The sequence below is a fragment of the Saccopteryx leptura genome, chromosome X (assembly GCF_036850995.1).
Source record: "Saccopteryx leptura isolate mSacLep1 chromosome X, mSacLep1_pri_phased_curated, whole genome shotgun sequence".
NCBI lineage: Eukaryota > Metazoa > Chordata > Mammalia > Chiroptera > Emballonuridae > Saccopteryx > Saccopteryx leptura.
The window spans coordinates 36,389,804-36,415,975 of record NC_089516.1 but is presented as its reverse complement, the minus strand read 5'-3'; the positions used below and the strand labels follow the sequence as shown (position 1 = coordinate 36,415,975).

At 38.6% G+C, this 26,172-nt stretch overlaps 1 protein-coding gene across 1 annotated transcript in view; it reads right to left on the bottom strand.

Annotated features, from left to right (window-relative positions):
- The window catches only part of BRCC3 (BRCA1/BRCA2-containing complex subunit 3), a 64,466-nt gene that overhangs the window by 16,339 nt on the left and 21,955 nt on the right, over positions 1 to 26,172 (bottom strand). The window contains exons 6-7 of the mRNA XM_066356058.1: positions 4,167 to 4,255; positions 2,092 to 2,147 (exon numbers count right to left, since the gene is read on the bottom strand). Of these exons, the coding sequence (XP_066212155.1) occupies positions 2,092 to 2,147; positions 4,167 to 4,255 (145 nt within the window). The remainder of the gene's footprint in view (positions 1 to 2,091; positions 2,148 to 4,166; positions 4,256 to 26,172) is intronic.

Genomic DNA, 26,172 nt, shown 5'->3' with positions numbered 1-26,172 from the left:
ATCAACTAGTAGACAAAGCACAGAAAATGCAATTACTGTTACAACACATAACAAAAATACTTGTAACTGTGAAAATATAAAAGTTTATGGTAAAACTACAAGTAACAGTAGGGAGTCAAAAGATATTGTCAACTATCTGTTGTTGATAGAAAAAATACAAGGGCAAACTTTAAATATTATGAAAGTAATCAACAAAACAATGAAAAGTAGTAATAAGAAAAAAAAAAGTAGTAATAAGAGTACCCTGGAGAAAAGAAAGATGGGACAGTGTAAGTTAACTAAAGCTTCATTTGTAAGAGCAAGATAACATAAGAAGAATAGATAATATCTAAAATTAGTAAATCAAGAAAGATGATCAAAGGTATATTATTTAGAGATATCAAAGTAAGCATCAATTAAAAATTGTAAAACAAAGAATGAGTATGCAGAGTACTCCTAAACACAAAATTCGAAGAAATAAGTGGTTCTTTCTGAGGACTGAAACTGTTTATTGTAAGTTCTTTCATATCATTTGGTACTTTTATGCATATGCATCTATTACCTTGATGAAAATTTTAGAAATTAAAGTTTCTTGACGAAGCAACACTTTTGTATGATTCGACGCTCCAAAGCTATATAAAGGATATAATGAAGTCTCCACACTCCCTACTTCCTCATTCCCACTTTTCTGCTGCAGTCACTGATATGTTTCCTTCTATACAGTCTGTGTATTTATAAGCAAGTATGCTGGTATGTTCCTATATATATTTCCCTTTCATATTCTTACATGAATGGTAGCATGCTATATATAATATCCTTGTAACTCATCTTTTTTATTTAAGAAATGTATCTTGGCCCTGGCCGGTTGGCTCAGTGGTAGAGCGTCGGCCTGGCATGCAGAAGTCCCGGGTTCAATTCCCGGCCAAGGCACACAGGAGAAGCGCCCATCTGCTTCTCCACCCCTCCCCCTCTCCTTCCTCTCTGTCTCTCTCTTCCCCTCCTGCAGCCGAGGCTCCATTGGAGTAAAGATGGCCCGGGCGCTGGGGATGGCTCCTTGGCCTCTGCCCCAGGCGCTGGAGTGGCTCTGGTCGCAGCAGAGCGATGCCCGGAGGGGCAGAGCGTCGCCCCCTGGTGGGCGTGCCGGGTGGATCCAGGTCGGGCGCATGCAGGAGTCTGTCTGACTGTCTCTCCTCGTTTCCAGCTTTGGAAAAATACAAAAAAAAAAAAAAAAAAAAAAAAAAAAAAAAGAAATGTATCTTGGAGATATTTCTGAATTACTACTGAGCTTCCTCATATATTTTTAATGGCTACATATTAATCCATGTTATTTGGATGTATCATACTATTAATATATTTAATCAGTCTCTGCTTACAGATATCTGTTTTTTTTCCAATTTACTATTTCAAATAATGCTACAATAGTAAATTAACAATTATTACAAGAAAAAAAATTAAGACAGTCTTTGCTTCTATTTCTTCCCAATTAATGCTACAATGCTATAATAGTAAATTAACAATTATTACAAGAAAAAATTTAAGACAGTCTTTGCTTCTATTTCCCAATTAGATAATGAACTTGGCTTTCATCTTTGCATCCTCTGTGCCTACCAGGATGCCTGGCATATAGTAGATATTAAATTAGCATTTTCTAACTTAGGTTAAATTGCATTTAAATGAGGAAACTAACCTATGCAAACATTTGAATGAGATAACATAATTCTAAAATCAAGTTTATGGCACAGCAAAGACAAGTCTATATGAATCTATAGTACTCTGCACACTCAGTCTTTGTTTCACAATTCACCAGAAAAAGTAGCAGTGCAACTCAGTTTAGATTAGAATAATTGAAAGAAAAGAAATGCAGGACAAGGACTGTGGTGATATAATTGCAATTAAAAGACTGCTTATATATCCTAGTTTTCTAGGTCTCCAATATCTGAAATGCTAAAGAGATTCTAACTCCTCCCAGAGATGTTAGTGAGTATACGTAGAACAAGTATATATAAGTAGACTATAGAATTCTTAGTGTCTTACCAGTGAGAAAAATGAAATGAAACAAAATAATCCAGTTTCTGGACTACAGATACATACATATATATCTGTCATACTTACTCCGAGCTCTTTTGGGCCTGAATGGATTGAAAGCAAGTGTAGAGTACCCGGCCAGTCTAAAAAGAAAATAAATAAATAAATATGATAGATAGATAGATAGATAAAGGGAGGGAGGGAGAGAGGGAGAAAGGAAGGAAGGAAGAAAAAAAGGTAGATCACACAGAGAAGGATCAATTTTCAAAAAAGATATAGCAATTTAGGCGCTAGCAAGCTGGCATCATCCCAACACACCAGCGTTGTGGGTTCAATCTCTGGTAAGGGCACATATTAAGAATCAACCAGTGAATATATAAATAAGTGGAACAGCAAATCAATGTCTGTCTCTCTCTATCTCTCTCTCAAATCAATAATTAAAAATTTTTTAAAAGTATAGCAATTTAGTAGTCTCTAACCTAAAACTCAAAGGCCACTATGAAAGTGGAAGATTAATAAAAATTACAAAGATAGAATATGCCATAAATCAGTTTCTATAAGAAGTATCATATAACTAACTCAACATGAAATGGCCACAATCAAACATCGGCTCATTGTGACAGCAGAGAACTGTTCACAAACATGGGAACCAAGAAACAGAAAGCAGAGTAATCAAACTACTTTGTTGGAAGCTGACACACTTATTCAATAACTACTTATAATGACAACAAATAAATTTATGATTATAAAACCAAAAGTATTTCAAATGAAGTAATCAAGTTCAAAATACTGAACTTCAATGTTTGTGGAAAAGTGATTTTATGAAGAATATTCATTGTTAACATAGATTCTGAGAATATAGCTAATATTCTAAGCAATAGGATATACTTGATATTTTTGGCAAAATTCATACCTACAATGTTAAAGAGTACAGTAATTTTCTTCATGTTTGAACTGACACAATAACAAAATCTCTTGACATGAACATAGAATTCCAACAGAAGCACTCTAAATAGAGAATGGCAAGACTAGCCATTGGTAGAGCTGTTTAACATCTCTGAGCTTGTTTGCTCATACATAAAATACGGACAATAATAACCTTTATAAGCTTGTTGACAGGGTTAGATCATATATATGTAAAACACCTAACAGGTATGTGTCATACAATAAGTGATAAGTCGTAGCACTAGTTACCATTATTAGCCATCAAAATATATGCAAAATCTGGCCACTTCTCATTACCTCCACTCCTACGACTGTGGCCAAACCTCCATCATCTCTTGCTAGATTACTGCAATATTTTCATAACTGATTTCGTGGATGCCATGGATTCCAAACCCTTTCCCTCCTCATGTCCCACCCCCAACCCCTGTGCAGTCTATTCTCAACACAGTAACCAGAAGGATCCCATCAAAACATAAAATTACCCTGTACAGCAGCCATTAAAACATGCAATAATATCTGACTATCTAGTCAGAGGCACTAACCTCTTTCCTCTTAGATTGTCAAATGAAGAAATGACAACAGCCAACAAAACAATAGCCATCTGGTGTGAATGAATCAAAATTATTCCTATTTTTTTGTCAGATCAGCAAAAATGTATTTCTAGTGTGCCACAGTAACTAGTTTATGCATACCATGAGATGGAAAAAGGTTGAAAATAGCTGCTCTAATGGTTCCTCAACGCACAAAGTCAAGGCCTTACAGAATCTGGCCCAGTTATCTTTCAGACCTCACTGTAGGATGACCAAACGAGTTATTGTCCAAACCAGGACACTTCCAAGCAGTAAATTAACTGAATAGGAGACAGGGATAATGGGGTAAAACTGGGAATGGCAGAGACAAACCGGAATATATGGTCATGGTGTTCCTCACTCTGCTCAGTCACACGGACTGCCTTGATGCCCCCTGAACATGACACACTCACTTCAGGGTCTTTGTACTGGCTATTTCCTCGCCTGGAATGCTCTTCCCCCAAGATATCCACAAGACTTGCTCCCTCACTTTCTTCAGGTCCTGATTCAATGAACTTTCTCACGGAAAACCTTCCCTAGCCACCCTATTAAAATTGTAAAAATATTTTTCTTTATTCTGTGTGCATGTGTGTGTATATAAACATACACACACATACATACATATGTATGCATGCACACACACAATACCTTTGTGTTTTTATCTTCTATGAAACAGGAAAAAATAAGTCCTACAAAGCCTTGATCCATCATCTGGTACATGGCTTGTGTGCGAACATCTGTAAATAAAAATAAAGAAGTGATTGCAATAGAATTAAATTCAACATTCCAAGGAGTAGAAATAAAATCTCACTATATGCTTATGCAATTTTTTTAAAAGGAAATCATAAACAGGTACCAAATAACATCATTTGAAAGGATTAGTTAAAAGATTACCAAAGACTGAACAGAGGCAACATTTAAAAATCTGAAGTCTTCAGACCACGGTTTATATGAAGGATACAAAAGATCTGGTATTATAACAAGCACTGCAGTGCATGGTTTGCTACAGTGGCTTGAGCACATTTTGTTTGGCAGTATATTCTTAAACATCCTTTGCACTTACACTTTTCGATCTGAATTGCGACTTCTCTCTCCAATGTCTTCCTAATTAAAGTGAGACCAAACAGTACCCAGCAATGAATATGAAGGAAATACTGGCTGAAACTGTTGCTGAAAATAAATCATATAGTACAAACAGTCTCCATACTGCTATATGACCTTGGTAAACTTTTTAATACCTCTGAAACTATTTCCTCATCAGTTAAATAAAGATAAACATCATCCCTACCATCACAGAGTTTTTTGAATATTTTAAAAATTGCAATATTTTTTAGCACAATGCCTAGCACATCAAAGGACTTCATAAGCATTCTTTCCATTCCATTGCATCCACAACCATTGCTGAACAATTGTTATCTGAGTCAGAAAAGGATTTAGTGTCCATACCATCCCACCCAAACTGCTTTTGGCAAGATCACCGATGATCTATTCTTAGTCCGAAATTGACCTGATTGCTCCCTCCTTGAAACTGTCTTCACTTGACCTCACACTCCCACTCTTCCCATTTGTCCTCTTAACTTCCTGGCTGATCTCTTCTGGTCTCTTTAGCTAGATCCTTCCACCTTTCCTTCCTGAAATACTGGCATACCAAGGGCTAGGTCTTCAGTCCTTTTCGCTTCTCTAGCTACACTCATTCCCTGGAGGATTGCATCTCGTTCCATGGCTTCATACCTCACCTCTACACTAGCCACTCCCAAGTCATACCCAATAAACTCTACCCCAAACTCCAGAATTGTATATCCGATTGTCTGACACTTTGACTTGATTGTCTGAATTTAGTTCCACTCAGAGTAGCAGGTTCATGAACTATCTGTGACCTGTTCACAAGGAGAGAAGAGCTTGAGCTGGAATGCAAATTAATGCATTACTTCTTTCACTGATAAAGTCTTTGTTTTTAATTAATTTTAATAGGGTGACATTGATAAATCAGGGAACATATGTTCAGAGAAAACATCTCCAGATTATTTTGACATCTGATTATGTTGCATACCCCTCACCCAAAGTGAAATTGTCTTCCATCACTTTCTTTTTTTTTTTTTTTTAATCTTTCTAAAGCTGGAAACGGGGAGAGACAGTCAGACAGACTCCCGCATGCGCCCGACTGGGATCCACCTGGCACGCCCACCAGGAGGCGATGCTCTGCCCCTCCAGGGCATCGCTCTGCCGCGACCAGAGCCACTCTAGTGCCTGGGGCAGAGGCCAAGGAGCCATCCCCAGCGCCCGGGCCATCCTTGCTCCAATGGAGCCTCTGCTGCGGGAGGGGAAGAGAGAGACACAGAGGAAGGAGAGGGGGAGGGGTGGAAAAGCAGATGGGCGCTTCTCCTGTGTGCCCTGGCCGGGAATCGAACCTGGGACCCCTGCATGCCAGGCCAACGCTCTACCACTGAGCCAACCGGCCAGGGCCTTCCATCACCTTCTATCTGGTTTTCTTTGTGCTCCACCTCTCTCCCACACCCCGTTACCATCACATTCTTGTCCATGTCTCTGAGTCTCATTTTTATGTCCCATCTATGTATGGAATCATATACAGTGTGTCTGTAAAGTCATGGTGCACTTTTGACCGGTCACAGGAAAGCAACAAAAGACAATAGAAATGTGAAATCTGCACCAAATAAAAGGAAAACTCTCCTGGTTTCATACCTATTCAGTGCAGTTCGATGTGGGCTCATGCACAGCTTTTTTAGGGCTCCTTAGGTAGCTATCCCGTATAGCCTCTAGACTCGTCACTGACTGATGGCCTACCAGAACGGGGTTTCTCCACCAAACTGCCAGTTTCCTTCAATTGCTTATCCCACCGAGTAATGTTATTCTTATGTGGTGGCGCTTCGTTATAAACGCACCAATATTCACGTTGCACTTTGGTTACGGATTCGAATTTAGCGAGCCACAGAACACACTGAACTTTCCTCTGTACCGTCCACATCTCGACTGGCATGACCCTGGGCTGCTCCGCTGTATACACGGTGTTACGTCATCATCTGCGCATGTACACATGCGGCCGTATCATCCTACAGAAACTGGGAGGGTTTTCCTTTTATTTGGTGCAGATTTCACATTTCTATCGTCTTTTGTTGCTTTCCTGTGACTGGTCAAAAGTGCACCATAACTTTACAGACACACTGTAGTTCTTAGTTTTTTCTGATTTACTTATTTCACTCCGTATAATGTTATCAAGGTCCATCCATGTTGTTGTAAATGATCCGATGTCATCATTTCTTATGGCTGAGTAGTATTCCATAGTATATATGTACCAAAACTTTTTAATCCACTCGTCCACTGACGGACATTGGGCTGTTTCAAGATCTTCGCTATTGTGAACAATGCTGCCATAAACATGGGGGGTGCATTTCTCCTTTTGGAACAGCGCTATGGTGTTCTTAGGGTATATTTCTAAAAGTCAGATAGCTAGGTCAAAAGGCAGTTTGATTTTTAATTTTTTGAGGAATCTCCATACTGTTTTCCACAGTGGCTGCACCAGTCTGCATTCCCACCAGCAGTGCAGGAGGGTTCTCTTTTCTCCACATCCTCGCCAGCACTTATTCTGTGTTGTTTTGTTGATGAGCGCCATTCTGACTGGTGTGAAGTGATATCTCATTGTTGTTTCAATCTGCATTTCTCTAATGATTAGTGATGTTGAGCATTTTTTCATATGCCTATTGGCCATCTGTATGTCCTCTTTGGAGAAGTGTCTATTCATTTCTTTTGCCCATTTTTTTTATTGTATTCTTTGTCTTCCTGGTGTTGAGATTTACAAGTTCTTTATAAATTTTGGTTATTAACCCCTTATCAGACGTATTGTCGAATATGTTCTCCCATTGTGTAGTTTCAATAGATGCAGAAAAAGTATTTGATGAAATCCAGCACCCATTCATAATCAAAACTCTCAGCAAAGTGGGAATACAGGGAACATACCTCAACATGATAAAGGCCATCTATGACAAACCCACAGCAAACATAATACTCAATGCGCAGAATTTAAAAGCAATCCCCTTAAGAACAGGAACAAGGCAGAGGTGCCCCCTTTCACCATTCTTATTCAACATAGTCCTGGAAGTCCTAGCCATAGCAATCAGACAAGAAGAAATAAAAGGCATCCAAATTGGAAAAGAAGAAGTAAAACTATAATTATTTGCAGATGATATGATACTGTATATAGAAAACCCTAAAGCCTCACTCAAAAAACTACTGGACCTGATAAATGAATTCAGCAAGGTGGCAGGATATAAAATTAATACTCAGAAATCAGAGGCATTTTTGTACGCCAACATTGAACTGTCTGAAAGAGAAATTAAGGAAACAATCCCCTTCACTACTGCAACCAAAAAAATAAAGTACCTAGGAGTAAAATTTTACCAAGGAGATTAAAGACTTGTACTTGGAAAATTATAAAACATTGATAAAAGAAATCAAGGAAGATACAAACAAGTGGAAGCATATACTGTGCTCATGGTTAGGAAGAATAAACATCATTAAAATGTCTATATTGGCTCTGGCTGGTTTGCTCAGTGGTAGAGCGTTGGCCTGGCATGCAGGAGTCCCGGGTTTAATTCCCAGCCAGGGCACACAGGAGAAGTGCCCATCTGCTTCTACACCTCTCCCCCTCTCCTTCCTCTCTGTCTCTCTCTTCCCCTCCTGCAGCCAAGGCTCCATTAGAGCAAAGTTGGCCCAGGCGCTGAGGATGGCTCTGTGGCCTCTGCCTCAGGCGCTAGAATGGCTCTGGTTGCAACTGAGCGACGCCCCAGATGGGCAGAGCATCGCCCCCTGATGGGCGTGCCGGGTGGATCCTGGTCAGGCGCATGCGGGAGTCTGTCTGACTGCCTTCCCATTTCCAACTTCAGAAAAATACAAAAAAAAAAAAGTCTATATTACACAAAGCAATTTATAAATTCAATGCAATACCAATTAAAATACCAATGACATACTTCAAAGATATAGAACACATATTCCAAAAATTTATATGGAACCAAAAGAGAACACGAATAGCCTCAGCAATCTTGAAAAGAAAGAATAAAGCGGGAGGTATCACACTTCCCAATATCAAGTTATACTACAAGGCCACTGTACTCAAAACAGCCTGGTACTGGCATAAGAACAGGCATTTAGATCAATGGAACAGAACAGAGAACCCAGAAATAAACACACAGCTTTATGGACAACTGATACTTGACAAAGGAGATAAGAGCCTACAATGGAGTAAAGACAGCCTCTTTAATAAATGGTGTTGGGAAAATTGGACATCTACCTGCAAAAAAATGAAACTAGACCACCAACTTACACCATTCACAAAAATAAACTCAAAATGGATAAAAGACTTAAATGTAAGCTGTGAAACCATAAGCATCTTGGAAGAAAACATAGGCAGTAAGCTCTCCGACAACTCTCGCAGCAATATATTTGCCGAATTTATCTCCACGGGCAAGTGAAATAAAAAAGACAGGATAAACAAATGGAACTATATCAAAATAAAAAGGTTTTGCAAAGCTAAAGACAATAAGAACAGAATAAAAAGAATGATAAAGTCTTGAGGGATAAAAAATGACACAGTGATTTGTGTTCGGTATTAAGCTCCTTGTCACACTGATCACAGATAGCTCATGGACAAAGCCAATCTATGTGAGTATCAGCTGCTTAACAGGCACTTGAAACGCAACATGTCCAAAACCAAACACTCGATTTCCCCCACAAAATCTAATACCTCTCAATGTTTCCCCATCTCAAGTAGCAGCGACTCCATCCATCCAGGTGTTCAACCAAAAAGGACTTGAGTACATTTTTTATTACTGTAAAGCCAGTAGCCACGGCCACCATCACAGCCGCCTGGCCCATGCAGGTTTGCATTTGACTCAGACAGATGGTAATGAAACAGCGAAGCTGAGAACTGGTGGGCCATTAGCTTTAATCCTAGCTTGCACCTGGCGTGCAAGAAATACACACAGTGGGAAAACACTTCCCTTTCCATTCAGGGCTCCCAAAGCCACTGACTTACCCGAGTTTCCTAGAATCAAAGGTTTGTACCTCACCAGCCTTATTCACCTATTCCCCTTCTCCTTCTCTCTGCACAAGAGAGAAGGGTTGAGATAGGTTTTTAAATAAATAAAAAATATTATGTACTTTTAATGTTAAAATTGCACATATGAAACCAAACTTGTTGTCATTAGAAAAATGTTTAAAGAAAAGCTCCTTGCTTTTCTTCATACACCCCAGGTGCATTTCTCCTCGGGGCCTTTGCACTTGCTATTCCTATCTGCCCTGCCCGAAATACTCTTCCCCCAGGTATTTGCATGGCCAATTCCCTCACTTCTTTCCTATTTGCTCAACTGTCACCTTCCTGTGAGACCTAATCATATTATTTAAAATGCAAACTTCACCTCCATTCCATAGGCACTTCCTATGCCCCTTACCCTACTTTACATTATTTTCTTGAGATAACTTAATTACTTCTAAATGACCTTCTAAATGCAAAATATTGATAGATATGTGTGTTCCAAACTGCCCTCTTGATGTTCCACTTATCTGTCAGACCTCACCCTTACTGGATTATCGCCCTGAGACAGAGGAATTCCAAAAAGCTGACAAGCTGTACCGAGGAGGGGCTCCGGACATACCAGGACTTTTGATTCAACACCCACATGCTCGAAGCCCCCCAAGGAGGAGCATTCTGGACATACCAGGACTTTTGACTCAGTATCCCCTCAGGCTCTCCCAAACACTATATAACTCGCCCCTAGTCTGTAACCAGTGCTCTTCTCCCCGGGAGAAGTGCCCAGCAGGGTTCCTTTCTTCCTTTCAATAAAGCCTGTTACTCTGGTCTTTCAGACTCCCATGGATTCCAACAAATATATAAGATGTAGTTTAGTCTAAATTAGTGCCATCCAAGAAAATGTTCTGCAAATGTGCTGTGCAGTCTCTCAGCATTAGAACACATTATTATTTCCTCAGTTGAATACCATGTAAAGTAGTCTACGTACACTTAGGGGTCACATTGTATAAAAACACTTGTTTGTAAACACTAGAGGCACATTCTGAGAGGAAATATTCACATTTATGAGAAGTGCAGATCAATTAAAGAGTCTAAAGAGACAACAGAATCACACCTCCCATTTCCTGGTGTGAAAGTAGAATAGTACAAACACAATTATTTTTTTCATTTACTATGGCTTAAAATTTTTCCTAAAACAGAAACCACAGGCCACAGTTAATAATAAAGAATTTTAAAAGAATGGGAGGCAATATACATAAGTGCTTTAAAAATGCAAGCCCTGAGGTAGCCATTATATTACAGCACAATTTTAGTTTAGTCCTCACTTATTCTATACCTTATCCTAAGAGTTTCCATATAATCTGTTTGCTAAGAAAGCCATTACAAATGTATTATACCCTTAATATCAAAAAATTATTTATAATGATTCTAATGAGTATCGACTTGTTAACCTTTAGAACAAAATGCCTGTTTGGAAAAAAAGTAATTTGTTAAAATGACTGGTTGTAGAAAACTGCTTAATTAAAGTTGCAACCTTTATTTGTCATGGGAGGCTGATTTGACCCACCAACTTGGGTAATAAACTAACTCACTGTATCAGGGCTTACAGCAGTACCAATTACCTCATTCCGTATGAAAGAACTGAGAAGGTCTTAAAATTAGGAACATAGATAGCTACAGGCACATTTTTCCTTTTAATATGCACTTACAATGACAACAGAATGAATATAAGAGTAACTTTAAAATAGTACCAAGTCTCATGAATTAACAAAATAGTCTGCACTGTTTGAATCACTTCCCTTTTTCTTTTGCAAACCACATATAGGTAAATTTAAATAAGTTAGTTGTGTGCACATGATATAACTCAACACTTTCCCTATCACCTAGCCAATGCTTCCTCTATTTCCTGTTTTCATAAGTAGCATTTCCTCTTCAACCACTACCATGATCCAACAAAGCCACCATCACTTCTATCTTAGATCAAAGCAAGATGCTATAAAATGCCTAGTCCACTAATTCACAAAAACCTCAGTTCAGATACTGATTCTGCCACTTACTTAGCTGTCTGCTTTTGGACAACATACTTCAACTCTGAGCCTCAGCTTAGTTTCTTTTCATAAGAGTCACACATTCTTTATAATTACTTGGAAAGTGTTTCAAGAAGTAGATAGTTGTAATGTCAAATGCTACATAAGATGGAAACTTAAAATGTTCATTAGATTTTCAATATGGATGCCACAGATCATTTTTAGCAAGATCCACTTCAAAAAGAGTGATGGGCTAGAACCCAGGCTAGAGTGGGGTGAGAAGTGTGGGTGGATGGTGAGAAAGTCTAGAGTTTGGCTATGAAGGTGAAGGGAAAGACAATATTATCCTGAAGGGGAAGTGGAACTGGGAAACATTTATTGTTATGTTTTCTTCAACATGTGAGGTATGAGCATGTTTGAAAGCTGCATGAGGCCCTGGCCGGTTGGCTCAGCGGTAGAGCATTGGCCTGGCGTGTGGGGGACCCGGGTTCGATTCCCGGCCAGGGCACATAGGAGAAGCGCCCATTTGCTTCTCTACCTCCACCCCCTCCTTCCTCTCTGTCTCTCTCTTCCCCTCCCGCAGCCAAGGCTCCATTGGAGCAAGGATGGCCCGGGCGCTGGGGATGGCTCCTTGGCCTCTGCCCCAGGCACTGGAGTGGCTCTAGTCGTGGCAGAGAGACGCCCCGGAGAGGCAGAGCATCGCCCCATGGTGGGCAGAGCGTCGCCCCTGGTGGGCGTGCCGGGTGGATCCCGGTTGGGCACATGCGGGAGTCTGTCTGACTGTCTCTCCCCATTTCCAGCTTCAGAAAAATACAAAAAAAAAAAGTTGCATGAAGGTAGAGACCTTATTTCTCTCCTTCACTGCTTTTTCCCTAGCACCTTGAAGAGGTCCAGACACATAGTAGACACTCAAGCTGATCTGTTGAAGGAATAAACAAATGATGGGTAGAATCCAGTACAGCAGAAAGGCATATAGACTTAGGAGAGAGAAGCACAATGAAGAGTTTAAGGTTCTTGAGAAAATGGGAGGCAAAAACTGAATGCAGGAGTGGATGGATGGGTGTTAGCTAAGAGAAAGGATACATTCTCTACTATAGCAAGAGGGAAAAGAAGAATATGGGCACAGCAATAAGTAGGTGAGTAAAGAGAAATGAAGAAAATACTTTTGTAATTATTCCTGTTTCCTCTGTCAAAGTAGGAAGAGTGCTGAAAGGGAAAGAGGAAGTGGGGAGTTCAGAGCTTTGAGAATAAGAAAAAAGTCCAGATGGAGAATAAACTGGCAGGATACTAAATGTCACGCATGATCTGAGACTGCATCCTGGACTGGAAAGGAAAAACTGTTATAAAGAACAAATTTGAGATAAATGGTAACATTTGAATAAATTTGGTAGGTTATATAAAAGGATATTAGTATCACATATCCTGATTTTAATAACTGCCCTGTGGTTATGGACATGAACATCTTTGTTTCTGAGAAATAAATTACTTTCAAATAGCGTGTGTATTGGGGGGGCTACAGAGAAAAATGATGAAGCAAATTTGGTAAAAGGTTAACAGTTGTTGAATCTGGTTCTTTATGCTATTCTTACCATTTTCCTGCAAGATTTTCTTTAAAAATTAAGATTTAAATTCTTAAGTGTGTGTGCTTGACCTATATCACCCTTGCCTTTGAAAACCCTAACTCAAAGCCAAAACACTCACTTTCTATTATTGAAGAAATGAATATTTTCCTTCCTATTCCTTACATGGAAAACTTTGTCTTTTGTATATTTTATTGCTATGATGGAGACTATAATTTGACATCGTTAGTTTCATTATTTACTCTGCCTTTTATTACAGAATGACCTTTCTTCTTTCACCCTTTTGCCAATGACATAACTTATTTTCTCCATATATTTTAGCCTAGCCTGTTATTTTTTGTCCAAGTCCTTAGGTTTGAGCTTGTCTTTAAAGATATACTATTGTGTTTATTTCTTAATCCTGAGCCTTTTATAAGTGTATATTCTGTTTAAATTTATTATAGTAATGGCAGCATGAGGGATACTCAAGATGTCTCCCTTTGAAATTTTAACAAATTGAACAGCTATAATGAAGGGAAGGAACCAAGCTGGGTTGCAGGTATGCCTCGAAGATCTGCAACCCAATCGACTAAAGGTGGGAAGGGTTGAAAAGGGGGGTGGAAGATAAAAAACACTCACGATCGGCTTCAGAGAGAAGCCCAGAGTGACTACCTTTTTTCTCTCTGTGGGGATATGGAGAGGGAAGCCTGAAGTGACTAGGCCTCCTTCTGCTGGTAGGAGTGGTGTGAATGAGGGGCAAAGGCAGAGATACTAAACCAAAGCAGTAGCATAACAGGAGTCATGGCCAGGGTTCTCACAGTCGAGCAGCAGCCTGCACTTGGTGCAAAGACAGAGAAAACCAAAGTGTAGCTCCTCATACCCCCCAGATCCTGCCACCATCACCTTACAGGTATGGAGACTGGCAGTGATAGAACCGACAGCTAAGGCTCCAAAGCCACTCCGTCCCATGCAGAACGGAGGTGCTCCATGTCTGGTCCCTTGGTCTGCTGAGACGAGGGGAGAAGCACCCAGAGGCCTGAGATAACCATTGCTAAAGCCATAAAGCAATAAAGCCATAAAAACCTCTCAACATACCCCACCCACCAATAGGATTGCAGCCCTGCCTACATCACTGCAACAGCAACATCTCAGTGGACAGCGCAGGAATTTCACAGAGCTAAAACTTGAAAAACAGTGACACCTACCAGAAAAAAACTAACTTTTTAAACTGAAAATTTTTTCCCCTGTTTTTTTCTTTTTTCATTTTTTTACTCTTTTGAATTTCATTTGAAATTCTTTATTTTAATTCTTATTTATTGTGTGTATTCTGTTCATTTTATATTTTTTCTTTTTGATTTTTACTCTTTGTTTTCCATGGTTTTTCTTTTATCTTGTCATTATTTTTAAATTTTTTATATTTCTCGTGTTTTCTTTTAATTTTTAAGTTTCATTCATTCAGTTGTCTTCTGTTAGAGTTCTTAATAATACCACATTCCAATTCCATCAAGGACAAAAAAATCAAATACCATGGCTATACAAGAGAGAGATGTCGTTCAGAAAGAAAATGAAATATCTCCAGAAATAAATCTCAACCACATGGAGACCTTGGAGATCAATTATACAGAATTCAAAATTGAAGTTATGAAAAGACACAGTGAGATGCAGGAAAACACCAATAGGTAACTGAATGATCTCAGAAAACAAATTAATGAAAAAAATGAATATCTCATCAAGGAGATTGAAAATAAAAAGCCTGGCCAGGTGGTAGTGCAATAGATAGAGCATCGGACCAGGATGTGCAGGACCCAGGTTCAAAAAGCTGAGGTCACGGGCTTCAGCATGGACTCATCAAGCTTGAGCATAGGCTCTACAGCTTGAGCGCAGGGTCGCTGGATTGAGTGTGGGATCACAGACGTGACCCCATGTTCACTAGCTTGAACCCAAAGGTCACTGGCTTGAAGCCCAAGGTTGCTGGGTTGAGCTAAAGGTTCCTGGCTTGAGAAAGGGGTCACTCATTCTGCTGTAGCCCCCTAGTCAAGGCACATATGAGAAAGAACACCTAAGGTGCCACAACAAAGAACTGATGCTTCTCAACTCTCCCTTCCTGTCTATATGTCCCTATCTATCCCTCTCTCCAACTCTGTGTCAAAAAAACAAACAAACTAAAAAGAGAGATGAAGAACTCAATACATATATTGAAAAATGAGGTAGCAAGTTTTGCTAACATAACAAACAGATACAGGAGAGAATCACTGACACCGAAGACAGTCAATTAGGGGTGCTACAAAGAGAAGAAGAGAAACACTTACAAATATAAAAAAAACTGAGAGAGCTCTATAAGAATTGTCTGACTTCATCAGAAAAAGTAACATAAGAATAATATGCACATCAGAAGAAAAAGAGAAGGAGAAGGAAATGGAGAGCCTATTCAAACAAATAATTGGTGAGAATTTCCCAAGCCTATGGAAAAGTTAGACCCTAAAATCCAAGAAGCAAACAGAATGCCAGTTACTTCAACCCAAAGAGACTTCCTCCAAAGCACATCATAATAAAATTGTCAAGTCAACGAGAAAGAAAGAATCCTCAAGGCGCCTAGAGAAAAGAAAAACATAGCATATAAAGGAAAGCCCATTAGGTCATCATTGGACCTCTCAGCAGAAACTCTACAAGCCAGAAGAAAGTGGACCCAAACATTCAAAGTATTGAAATAGAGGAATTACCAGCCAAGAAAACTATATCCATCTAAGTTATCCTTCAAATATTAAAGAGAAATAAAAAGTTTTGCAGACATACAGAAGCTGAGGGATTTATCAACAGAAAACCTCCACTGCAGAAAATACTCAAGGGGGTTATTTGAGCAGACACAAAGGAAAAAACAAATCAAAACTATAAGTAAAAGCTCCAGCAAGGACACAATAAAAACAAGGATAAGCTGTGACAACAATAACATAAAAGAGGAGAAGATAAGGATCTGCAGTAGCAAAGGAGGATGGAGTGCAGAATCACTCATAAAACAAAGGACTCTTGTACATACAAACATTTATTTCTTTTTTTAAAATTATTTTTATTTATTCATTTTAGAGAAGAGAAAGAGAGAGAGAGAGAGAGAGAGAGAGAGAGAGAGAAGGGGGGAGGAGCAGGAAGCATCAACTCCCATATGTGCCTTGACCAGGCAAGCCCAGGGTTTTGAACTGCAACCTCAGCATTCCAGGTCGACACTTTATCCACTGCGCCACCACAGGTCAGGCCAAACATTTATTTCTTAACCTAATGGTAACTACCCACTAAAAACCCACTACTGAAGCACACAGCTAAAAAGAAAAAAAAAAGAAAAAAAGAACAGGGAAAATACTATGAAATACCACCAAACAAAAACAACTGAATAAAACAAAAAAGAGAAGAACCAAACAAAACACAGAGCTACTAGAAAACAAAACATAAAATGGCTATATAAAATTCTCAAATGTCAATAGTTACCCTAAATGTAAAAGGACTGAACTCATCAATAAAGATGTAAAGAGTAGCAGACTGGATCAAAAAGCAAAACCCAACCATATGCTTCCTTCAAAAAACAAGTCTAAGCTGCAAGGACAAAAGTAGACTCAAAGTGAAAGGTTGGAAAACAATTCTCCAAGGAAATACTAACAAAACAAACAAAAAGAAGGTGTAGCCATACACATACTCATATCCAGGAGTTGGGAACCTATGGCTTGCGAGCCAGATGTGGCTCTTTTGATGGCTGCATCTGGCTTGCAGACAAATCTTTAATAAAAAAAAATAACGTTAAAAATATAAAATTTTCTCATGTATTACAATCCATTCATTTCCTACCGGTCATGTTCATGGTTGCGGGTGGCTGGAGCCAATCACAGCTGTCCTCTGGGACAACACCAAATTTTTATTGGATAATGCATAATGTACATGGGTCATTGTATGGCTCTCATGGAATTACATTTTAAAATATGTGGCGTTCATGGCTCTCTCAGCCAAAAAGGTTCCCGACCCCTGCTCATATCTGACAATGCTGACTTCAAGACAACAAAAGTAACCACAAACAAAGATGGACATTTCATAATGATAAAAGGGACACTGTACCAAGAAGACATAGCACTTCTTTTTTTTTTATTTACAAAATTAAATTTAACAGAGTGACATTGTTCAACAAGAGTACACAGATTTTGGGCAAACATCTCCATATCATTTGGACAGTTGATTATGTTGTATATTCATCACCCAAAGTCAATCATCCTCAGTCAACTTATATTCTTTCCTCTTTACACCTTTCTCCTAACCCCATTCCCTCTCCTCACAACCTCTTCCCACTAGTAAGCACTGGACTCTTATCTATGTACATGAGTATCAATTTTGTATCCTACCTATGTGTGGAATCATACAGTCCTTAGCTTTTTCTGATTTATTTATTTCACTCAGTATAATGTTCTCAAGGTTCGTCCAGGTTGTCATAAATATAATTATGTCATCATTTCTTATGGCTGAGTAGTATTCCATTGTATATATGTACCACTTCTTCTTTATCCAATCCTCTATCAAGGGACACTTTAGTTGTTTCCATGTCTTGGCCACTGTGAATAATGCTTTGATGAACATGGGGGTGCATGTGTCTTTACATACCAATGTTTTTGAATTTTGGGGGTAGATACCTAGTAGAGGGATTGCTGGGTCATGTGGTAGTTATATTCTTAATTTTTGAGGAACCATCACACTTTCTCCCATAATTGTTGTGCTGATTTGCATTCCCACCAACAGTGAATGAAGGTTCCTTTATCTCCACTGCCTCTCCAACACTTGTTATTACCTGTCTTGTTGATAATAGCTAATCTAACAGGTGTCAGGTGGTATCTCATTGTTTTGATTTGTATTTCTTTAAGAGCTAGTAAAGATGAGCATCTTTTCATATAACTGTTGGCCATTTGTATTTCTTCTTGGGAGAAGTGTCTGTCCATTTTTTTATTGGGTTGTTTGTTTGTTTGTTGCTGAGCTCTGTGAGTTCTTTATATATTTTGGATATCAACCCCTTATTTCAGCTGTTGTTTGCAAATATCGTCTCCCATTTAACTGTCTGTCTGTTTTGTTGTTATTTTCTTTTGCTGTGAACTGAACCAGGGAGAACTAAACTATATAAGATATCTACTAACTGATCTAAATATAGAAGCAGACAAAAACACAATTATACTTGAAGATTTCAACATACCACTGATGGCTTTGATGGATCATCCAAACAGAAAATCAAAAAGAAATATCAGCCTTAAACAACATTCTGGACAAAATGGACATAATAAATAGACTTACAGGACATTTCATTCCAAAACGTCAGATTATATATTTTTCTCCAGGGTGCATGGAACATTCTTAGAAATAGACCATATGTTGGGCCACAAAACTAACATCAACAAATTCAGGAAGATAGAAATTATACCAAGCATATTTTCTGATAAGGAGGCTTTGAAATTAGAATTCAACTGTAAAAAGGAAGTAAAGAAGCCCATAAAAATGTGGAAATTAAACAACATAATACTAAAATATGACTGGGTCAAAGAAGAAATAAAAGCAGAGATCAAAAGATATATACAAACAAAGGAAAAAGACAATACAACTTATGAAAATTTCTGGGTTGCAGTGAAAGCAGTAATAAGAGGGAAGTTTATATCATTACAGGCTTGTATCAGTAAACAACACAGAGCCCAAGTAAACAATCTAACATCACATCTGAAAGAACAAAAGAAAAAAGAATAAAGGAAACCTAAAATTAGCAGAAGAAAGAAAATCGTAAAACTTAAGAGAAGAACTAAAAGTAAATAGAATACAAAAAAGTATAGAAAAAAATAATAGAACAAAGAGCTGGTTCTTTGAAAAGATTAATAACATTACAAACCCTTGGCTATACTCAACAAGGAATAAAAAGGACTCATATAAACAAAATCCAAAATGAAAGACAAGAAATTACCACAGACATCATATATATATACAAAGGATCATAGTAGAATATTACAAAAGATTATAAGCCACCAAATTCAACAACCTGAGAAAATGGATAAATTTCTAGAACTGTACAATCTTCCTAGACCAAATCATGAAGTTCTTCAAGTGGAAAATCTAAAGAAAACTATAAGCAGGGAGGAAATAAAAACAACTATCAAACCCTCCCAAAAAACAAAAGTCCAGGACCAGATGACTACACTAATGAATTTACCAAAGATTCAAAGAAGATTTGGTACCTACCTTCTCAAAGTCTTCCAAAAAACAGAAGAAGAAGCAATACTCCCTAACAAATTTTATGAGGCCACCATAACCTTCAAACCAAAACCTGGCAAGAACAACACAAAAAGAGAAAACTACAGACCAATATATCTAATGAATATAGATGTAAAAGTCCTAAGCAAAATGCTAGCAAATCAACATAACAACACACTTAAAAAATAATACATCACATTCAAGTGGGATACATTCCAGGAGCATAAGGATGGTTCAATATATGGAAATCAATTAACATAAACACCATATCAACAAAACAAAGAACAAAATCATACAATCTTATCAACAGATGCAGAAAAGGCATTTGATAAGATACAACTTCCCTTTATGTTTAAAACACTGAAAATTGGAATGGAAGAAATGTACCTCAACATAAAAGAGGCCATATATAACAAACCATCAGCTAATATCATAATAAATGATGAAAAGATAAAGGATTTTCCTCTAAAATGAAGTACAAGATAAGGTTGCCTACTTTCTCTACTCTTATTCAACATAGTTCTAGAAGTTTTAGCCAGAGCAATCAGGCAAGAGAAAGAAATAAAAGTCATCCATATTGGGAAAGAAGAAGTAAAGTTATCACATTTTGCAGATGGCATGATCCTGTATACAGAAAACACAAAGACTCAACCAAAAAAAAACATTAGAAACAACAAACCAATACAGTAAAGTTGCAGGATACAGAATCAATATACAAAAGTCTATTGCTTTTTCTATATGCCAATGATGAAACTTAGAATAATAAACTCAAAAAACAATTACTTTTGCAATTGCAACAACATAAAAATAAAATACCTAGAAATAAACTTAACAAAGGATGTGAAGGACCTATTGTATATACTGAAAACTACAAAACATTATTGAAAGAAATTGAAAAAGACATAATGAAATGGATAAATATTCCATGTTCATAGATTGGAAGAATCAACATAGTTAAAATGGCCATATTATCCAAAGCAATATACAAATTCAATGCAATACCCATCAAAATTCCAATGTCATTTTTAAAGAAATAGAACAAAAAATTACCAGATTTATATGAAACCATAAAAAACCCCAAATAACCAAAGCAATCCTGAGGGAAAAGAATGAAGCCGGAGGTGTCACACTACCTGACTTCAAATTATACTATAGAGCCACAATAATTAAAACAGCATGGTACTGGCAGAAAAACAGGCAAACAGACCAATGAAACTGAATCAACAGCCCAGAAATAAAACCACATATATATGGACAAATCATCTTTAACAAAGGAGTCAAAAATATACAGTAAAGAAAAGAAAGTCTCTTCAATAAATGGTGCTGGGAAAATAAAAAAGCCACATGCAAAAGAATGAAACTTGACTACAGTCTGTCCCGCTGCACAAAAATTAATTCAAAATTGACCAAAGATCTAAATATAAGACCTGAAACAATAAGTTATGTAGAAGAAAAAATAGGTACTAAACTCATGGATCTTGGCTGTACAGAACAATTTATGAATTTGACCTCAAAGTCAAGGGAAGTACAGTAAAGGCAAAAATAAATGAATAGGACTATATCACACAAAAAGGCTTCTGCACAGTAATAGAAACTGCTAGCAAAACAAATAAGCAGCCAACTAAATGGGAAATGATATTTGCAAACAACAGTACTGGTAAGTCGTTAATATCTAAAATACATAAAGAACTCACAAAGCTCAGCTTAATACAAGCAAACAATCCAATTAAAAAATGGGGAGAGGACCTGAACAGACTCTTCTCCCAAGAGGACATACAAATGGTCAACAGGTATATGATAAGATGATCATCTTCACTAGCTATTCGAGAAATGCAAATCAAAAGTACAGGGAGAGGCCCTGGCCGGTTGGCTCAGCGGTAGAGCGTCGGCCTGGCGTGCGGGGGACCCGGGTTCGATTCCCAGCCAGGGCACATAGGAGAAGCGCCCATTTACTTCTCCACCCCCCCTCCTTCCGCTCTGTCTCTGTCTTCCCGTCCAGCAGCCAAGGCTCCATGGGAGCAAAGATGGCCCAGGCGCTGGGGATGGCTCCTTGGCCTCTGCCCCAGGCGCTAGAGTGGCTCTGGTCGCGGCAGAGCGATGCCCCGGAGGGGCAGAGCATCGCCCCCTGGTGGGCAGAGCGTCGCCCCTGGTGGGCGTGCTGGGTGGAACCCGGTCGGGTGCATGCAGGAGTCTGTCTGACTGTCTCTCTCCGTTTCCAGCTTCAGAAAAATACAAAAAAAAAAAAAAAAAAAGTACAGGGAGATACCATGTCACACCTGTTAGATTGGCTATTATCAACAAGACAGGTAATAACAACTGTTGGAGAGGCTGTGGAGAAAAAGGAACCTTCATTCACTGTTGGTGGGAATGCAAATTAGTACAACCGTTATGGAGGAAAGTATGGTGGTTCCTCAAAAAATTAAGAATAGAACTACCATATGACCCAACAATCCCTATACTGAGTATCTATCCCCAAAATTCAAAAACATTGGTACGTAAAGAAATGCACCTCTATGTTCATCGCAGCATTATTTACAGTGGCCAAGACATGGAAACAATCAAAGTATCCTTTGATAGAGGACTGGATAAAGAAGGAATACTACTCAGCCATAAAAAATGGTGATATAGTGATATTTACAACAACATGGACAGACCTTGAGAACATCATACTGAGTGAAATACATAAAAAAGAAAAAGCTAAGAACTGTATGATTTCACACATAGATGGGATATAAAACTGAGAAAGGGCAAGAGCAATCTAATCAGTTTTGCAATACTAAATAATAAAATTGTACACTGTATTTTGTTTGTTAGTTTCTCACGCATGATGTCATATTTCTGCTTAATATATTGAATAACTGATTTCTCTAAGGCACCTCAATCCTGGAGAGATTGGGGTCTTCCAGTTGCAGTATCATTGCTGCCTCATTCCTTTGCGGCTCCTCTTCATGAAACCCTGAACATTAACAATGAGTTATATCTTTCTATCTGCAAAGTCTTGTGGGCTCTGGAAATTCACAACAGTCTACCCATTGTGAACACCATCGTAGTTGGGAGATTAATTTTCTTCTTTAGTTTTACTTATAGTTTTATTACCAGAAATATTTTGAAATCTTAGCCGAGAGACCTGACATATTCTTGTTAATCCTTCAAAAGCTGTCTGCCCTTCAACTTCAGGTACTTAATCATACTGTGTGTGTTTGTGTGTGGTCAAGAGTTTTATAAGTAAATATTTTGGTATCTATCTTTAGTATTGCAATAAGCATGGAACAAAATGTCATATATATGATTTCATATACTGCTCCTAACAACTCTGAGACTGATATTATGTTCTCCATTTCTGTCATAGAGGAAAGTCTGGCACAGAGAGGTTAAAAGTTCTTTTCAACTACGTAATAAGTGGCTCAAATGAAATTCTAACAGTCTTATTTTCTAACAGAATCCAAAACTGGTGTTCCCAACCCTCATAGTATAACTCTGAACTTTCTACTAGCAGTTTAAAAAACAAAACCTCTTAGAAGTGTCTTTGGCCTGGCCTGTGCTGGCACAGTGGATAAAACATGGACCTAGAATGCTGAGGGCGCCGGTTCAAAACCTTGGGCTTGCCTGGGGTCAAGGCACATATAGGAGTTGATGCTTTCTTCTCCTACCCTCTTCTCTCTCTCTCTCTCTCTCTCTCTCCTCCCTCTCTAAAATGAATAAATGAAAAAAATCTAAAAAAAAGAAATGTCTTTGAGCATAGGCTTTATTACAGCTTCTGTTCTTTGTTCCTTCTCTTCACCCAGTTAAGAATCGTTTCCAGGTAGGATCTCAATGTTCCAGGTAGGATCTCAGTGCTCACTTCTGCAGCACATGTACTAAAAGATTTCAGTATTTCAGTCTCCAAGGCTATTGTGTTGAAATATTTTTATTTGGCCCCTGAATCATTTCAAAATTTAGAGTTGATTTTTTTTTTCATTTACATTCTGCAGAATCCTTGCTTTCATAACTGTTCTTATTTCTGCATTGCAAATGCTTCCCCAGTTTCCTGTTTAATGGTTTGGATCATCTGTCCCTAAGAGGAAAAGTCAATCATTCTCTGAATTATTCAGCTGCAGAGACTGAAAATATTTTTCCCCTAAGCCCTCAGGAAGAAAGATTCTTTTCTTACCACAGAATTTTATATCTTTCCCATTTTATATCATTCCCACAGTGACAATAATTATTCAGAAATATATACTGCACATTCATTAGTGATTGATACTTATTTCCTTCTGGCTGATGGCACCATCTTAGAAGAAATTTGAGACCAATCTGATTTTAGTGCTGATGGTGGCAGAAAAACAACAGCTGCTATGACTGAGTAAAAGTAATGTACAATCAATGAATTTATTCAATGATAGTAAGGTTTTACAGGTATACATTTACTGCTATAAAAACAACCTTTATTGGGACACTAGTAAGCTGATGAAGAATTTGAATAATGTTTGTAATTTAAATAAGGTCAGAAATTTAAATAGTATATCGATGTTAATTTCTCAATTTTGATAAAGGCACTATAGTTATATAAAAGAGTATCTCTGTTTAGGAAGTTCACACCAAAGAATATTTAGGAGTATAGGAGAATAGTGTCTACAATTCACTTTGAAATATTGATACTTCAGAGAAAACATTGTACTCAGACATACATACATACATACATACACACACATGTATATAGTAGAAAAAAAGAATGACACAGCAAATGTTGCAAAATGTTAACATTTTGGCAAATCTAGGGAAAGAGAATTCAGGAATTTTTTTGTACTATTTCAACAACTTTAACTCTCAAATTATGTCAAAATAAGTTAAAAACACCTCTGGTCTTTTTATTGCAAGTTCTAATTTCAAACTTTTTCCTTTTCACTGAAAAGACTATTTTGATAATACATTTTTTGTTACTATAGGACAGGGGTCAGGAACCTTTTAGGCTGACAGAGCCATGAACGCCACTTATTATTATTATTTTTTTTGTATTTTTCTGAAGCTGGAAACGGGGAGAGACAGTCAGACAGACTCCCGCATGCGCCCGACCGGGATCCACCCGGCACGCCCACCAGGGCACCAGGGGGCGACGCTCTGCCCACCAGGGGGCGATGCTCTGCCCCTCCAGGGCGTTGCTCTGCCGCGACCAGAGCCACTCTAGTGCCTGGGGCAGAGGCCAAGGAGCCATCCCCAGCACTCGGGCCATCTTTGCTCCAATGGAGCCTCGGCTGCGGGAGGGGAAGAGAGAGACAGAGAGGAAGGGGGGGGTGGAGAAGCAAATGGTCGCTTCTCCTATGTGCCCTGGCCGGGAATCGAACCCGGGTCCCCCGCACACCAGGCCGACGCTCTACTGCTGAGCCAACCGGCTAGGGCCGAACGCCACATATTTTAAAATGTAATTCTGTGAGAGCCATACAGTATGTTTAACACTAAATATAAGTAAATGTGTGCATTTTATGTAAGACCAACACTTTTAAAGTACAATAAATCTCTGAATTATTTTTAATAATGTTGTTATGCTGTTGCTAACCAATGATGAATAAAAGTTCTTCTTATCATTAATGCAACTTCTGGTGCTGCATGGTTTTGCTGATAGCTTTGTAGTCTGGTTGATACGTGGTGAGGTTAAGCTTCATGCAGGCGTTGAGACTTCCATCCATTAAATGTGATCGTAGGTTGGTCTTAACGTTCTTTAGATGTGAGAAAGACTGCTCACATGCATACGTATAACCAAACATTGTCAGTACAGCAATACTCACACGCTGCAGTGTGTGGTATGTGACGGGAAGCATGTTCCAAGTTTTGACAATCAGCTGGTCCACGGGTTGAAGTTTTTTCATTTCTCCCCACTTGTGTTTGCTCTCCAACTCTGCTTACTGTCGCGCAAGTCTTTCCAAATCTTCATTCAGTGACTTGAACTTATTCACCCACATGTCTGAGGCCTTCAGGTCAGCAGCTTGTAGCTCAAGATCTCTGACGGAGACACTAGAGATGTAACTCCAGTCGGCGCAGTCCACTGCACACTCGTGTGGATGGGTGATGAACTTAAAAAGACGAGTGCACTCACAAAATTCTCCAAAGCATGCTTTGAATGACTGCAGGAGATTAGAGGTGAAGCTCGCTAGCTGCTGGAGATCAAGATGTTGAGTAGGGTCACTTGCTGTGCATGCATCTTTAAACTCTCCCAGTTTTTCAAAGTGCAGTAAATGACCTGTTTCATTGTCGGTGATGAAGAGTTCCAGCTTGTTTTCAAAAGCAAACACTGCTTGTTGAAGGGATAAGATTGTTTTTCCAACGCCTTGCATTTTCACATTGAGCTGGTTCAGATGTTCAGTCATGTCCATGAGATAGTAGAACTTCAGGAGCCACTCAGTGTTAGCTAACTCAGGATATTCGATGTTTTCCATTTCAAGAAAAGTCCCGATTTCGCTCAGACAAGCCACAAAACAGCTGAGCACCTTCTATCTTGACAACCAATGCACATTGCTATGCAGAAGCAGACCAGGATAATTATTGCCAACTTTATCCAGCGGTGTTTTAAACTGGCGATCATTTAAAGCTCAGGCAACAATAAAGTTGACCACCCGAATGACCGGCGACATCACCTCACCAAGCTGCTCACCACACATCTGAGCACAAAGCGCCTCCTAATGTAGGATGCTGTGAAAACTTAGGATGGGTCTCTTTTCATGTTCACGAAGAAGTGCTACAAATCCTGTTTTTTCCCCACCACGCACGAAGCACCATCAGTACACACCGAAATAAGTTTATCC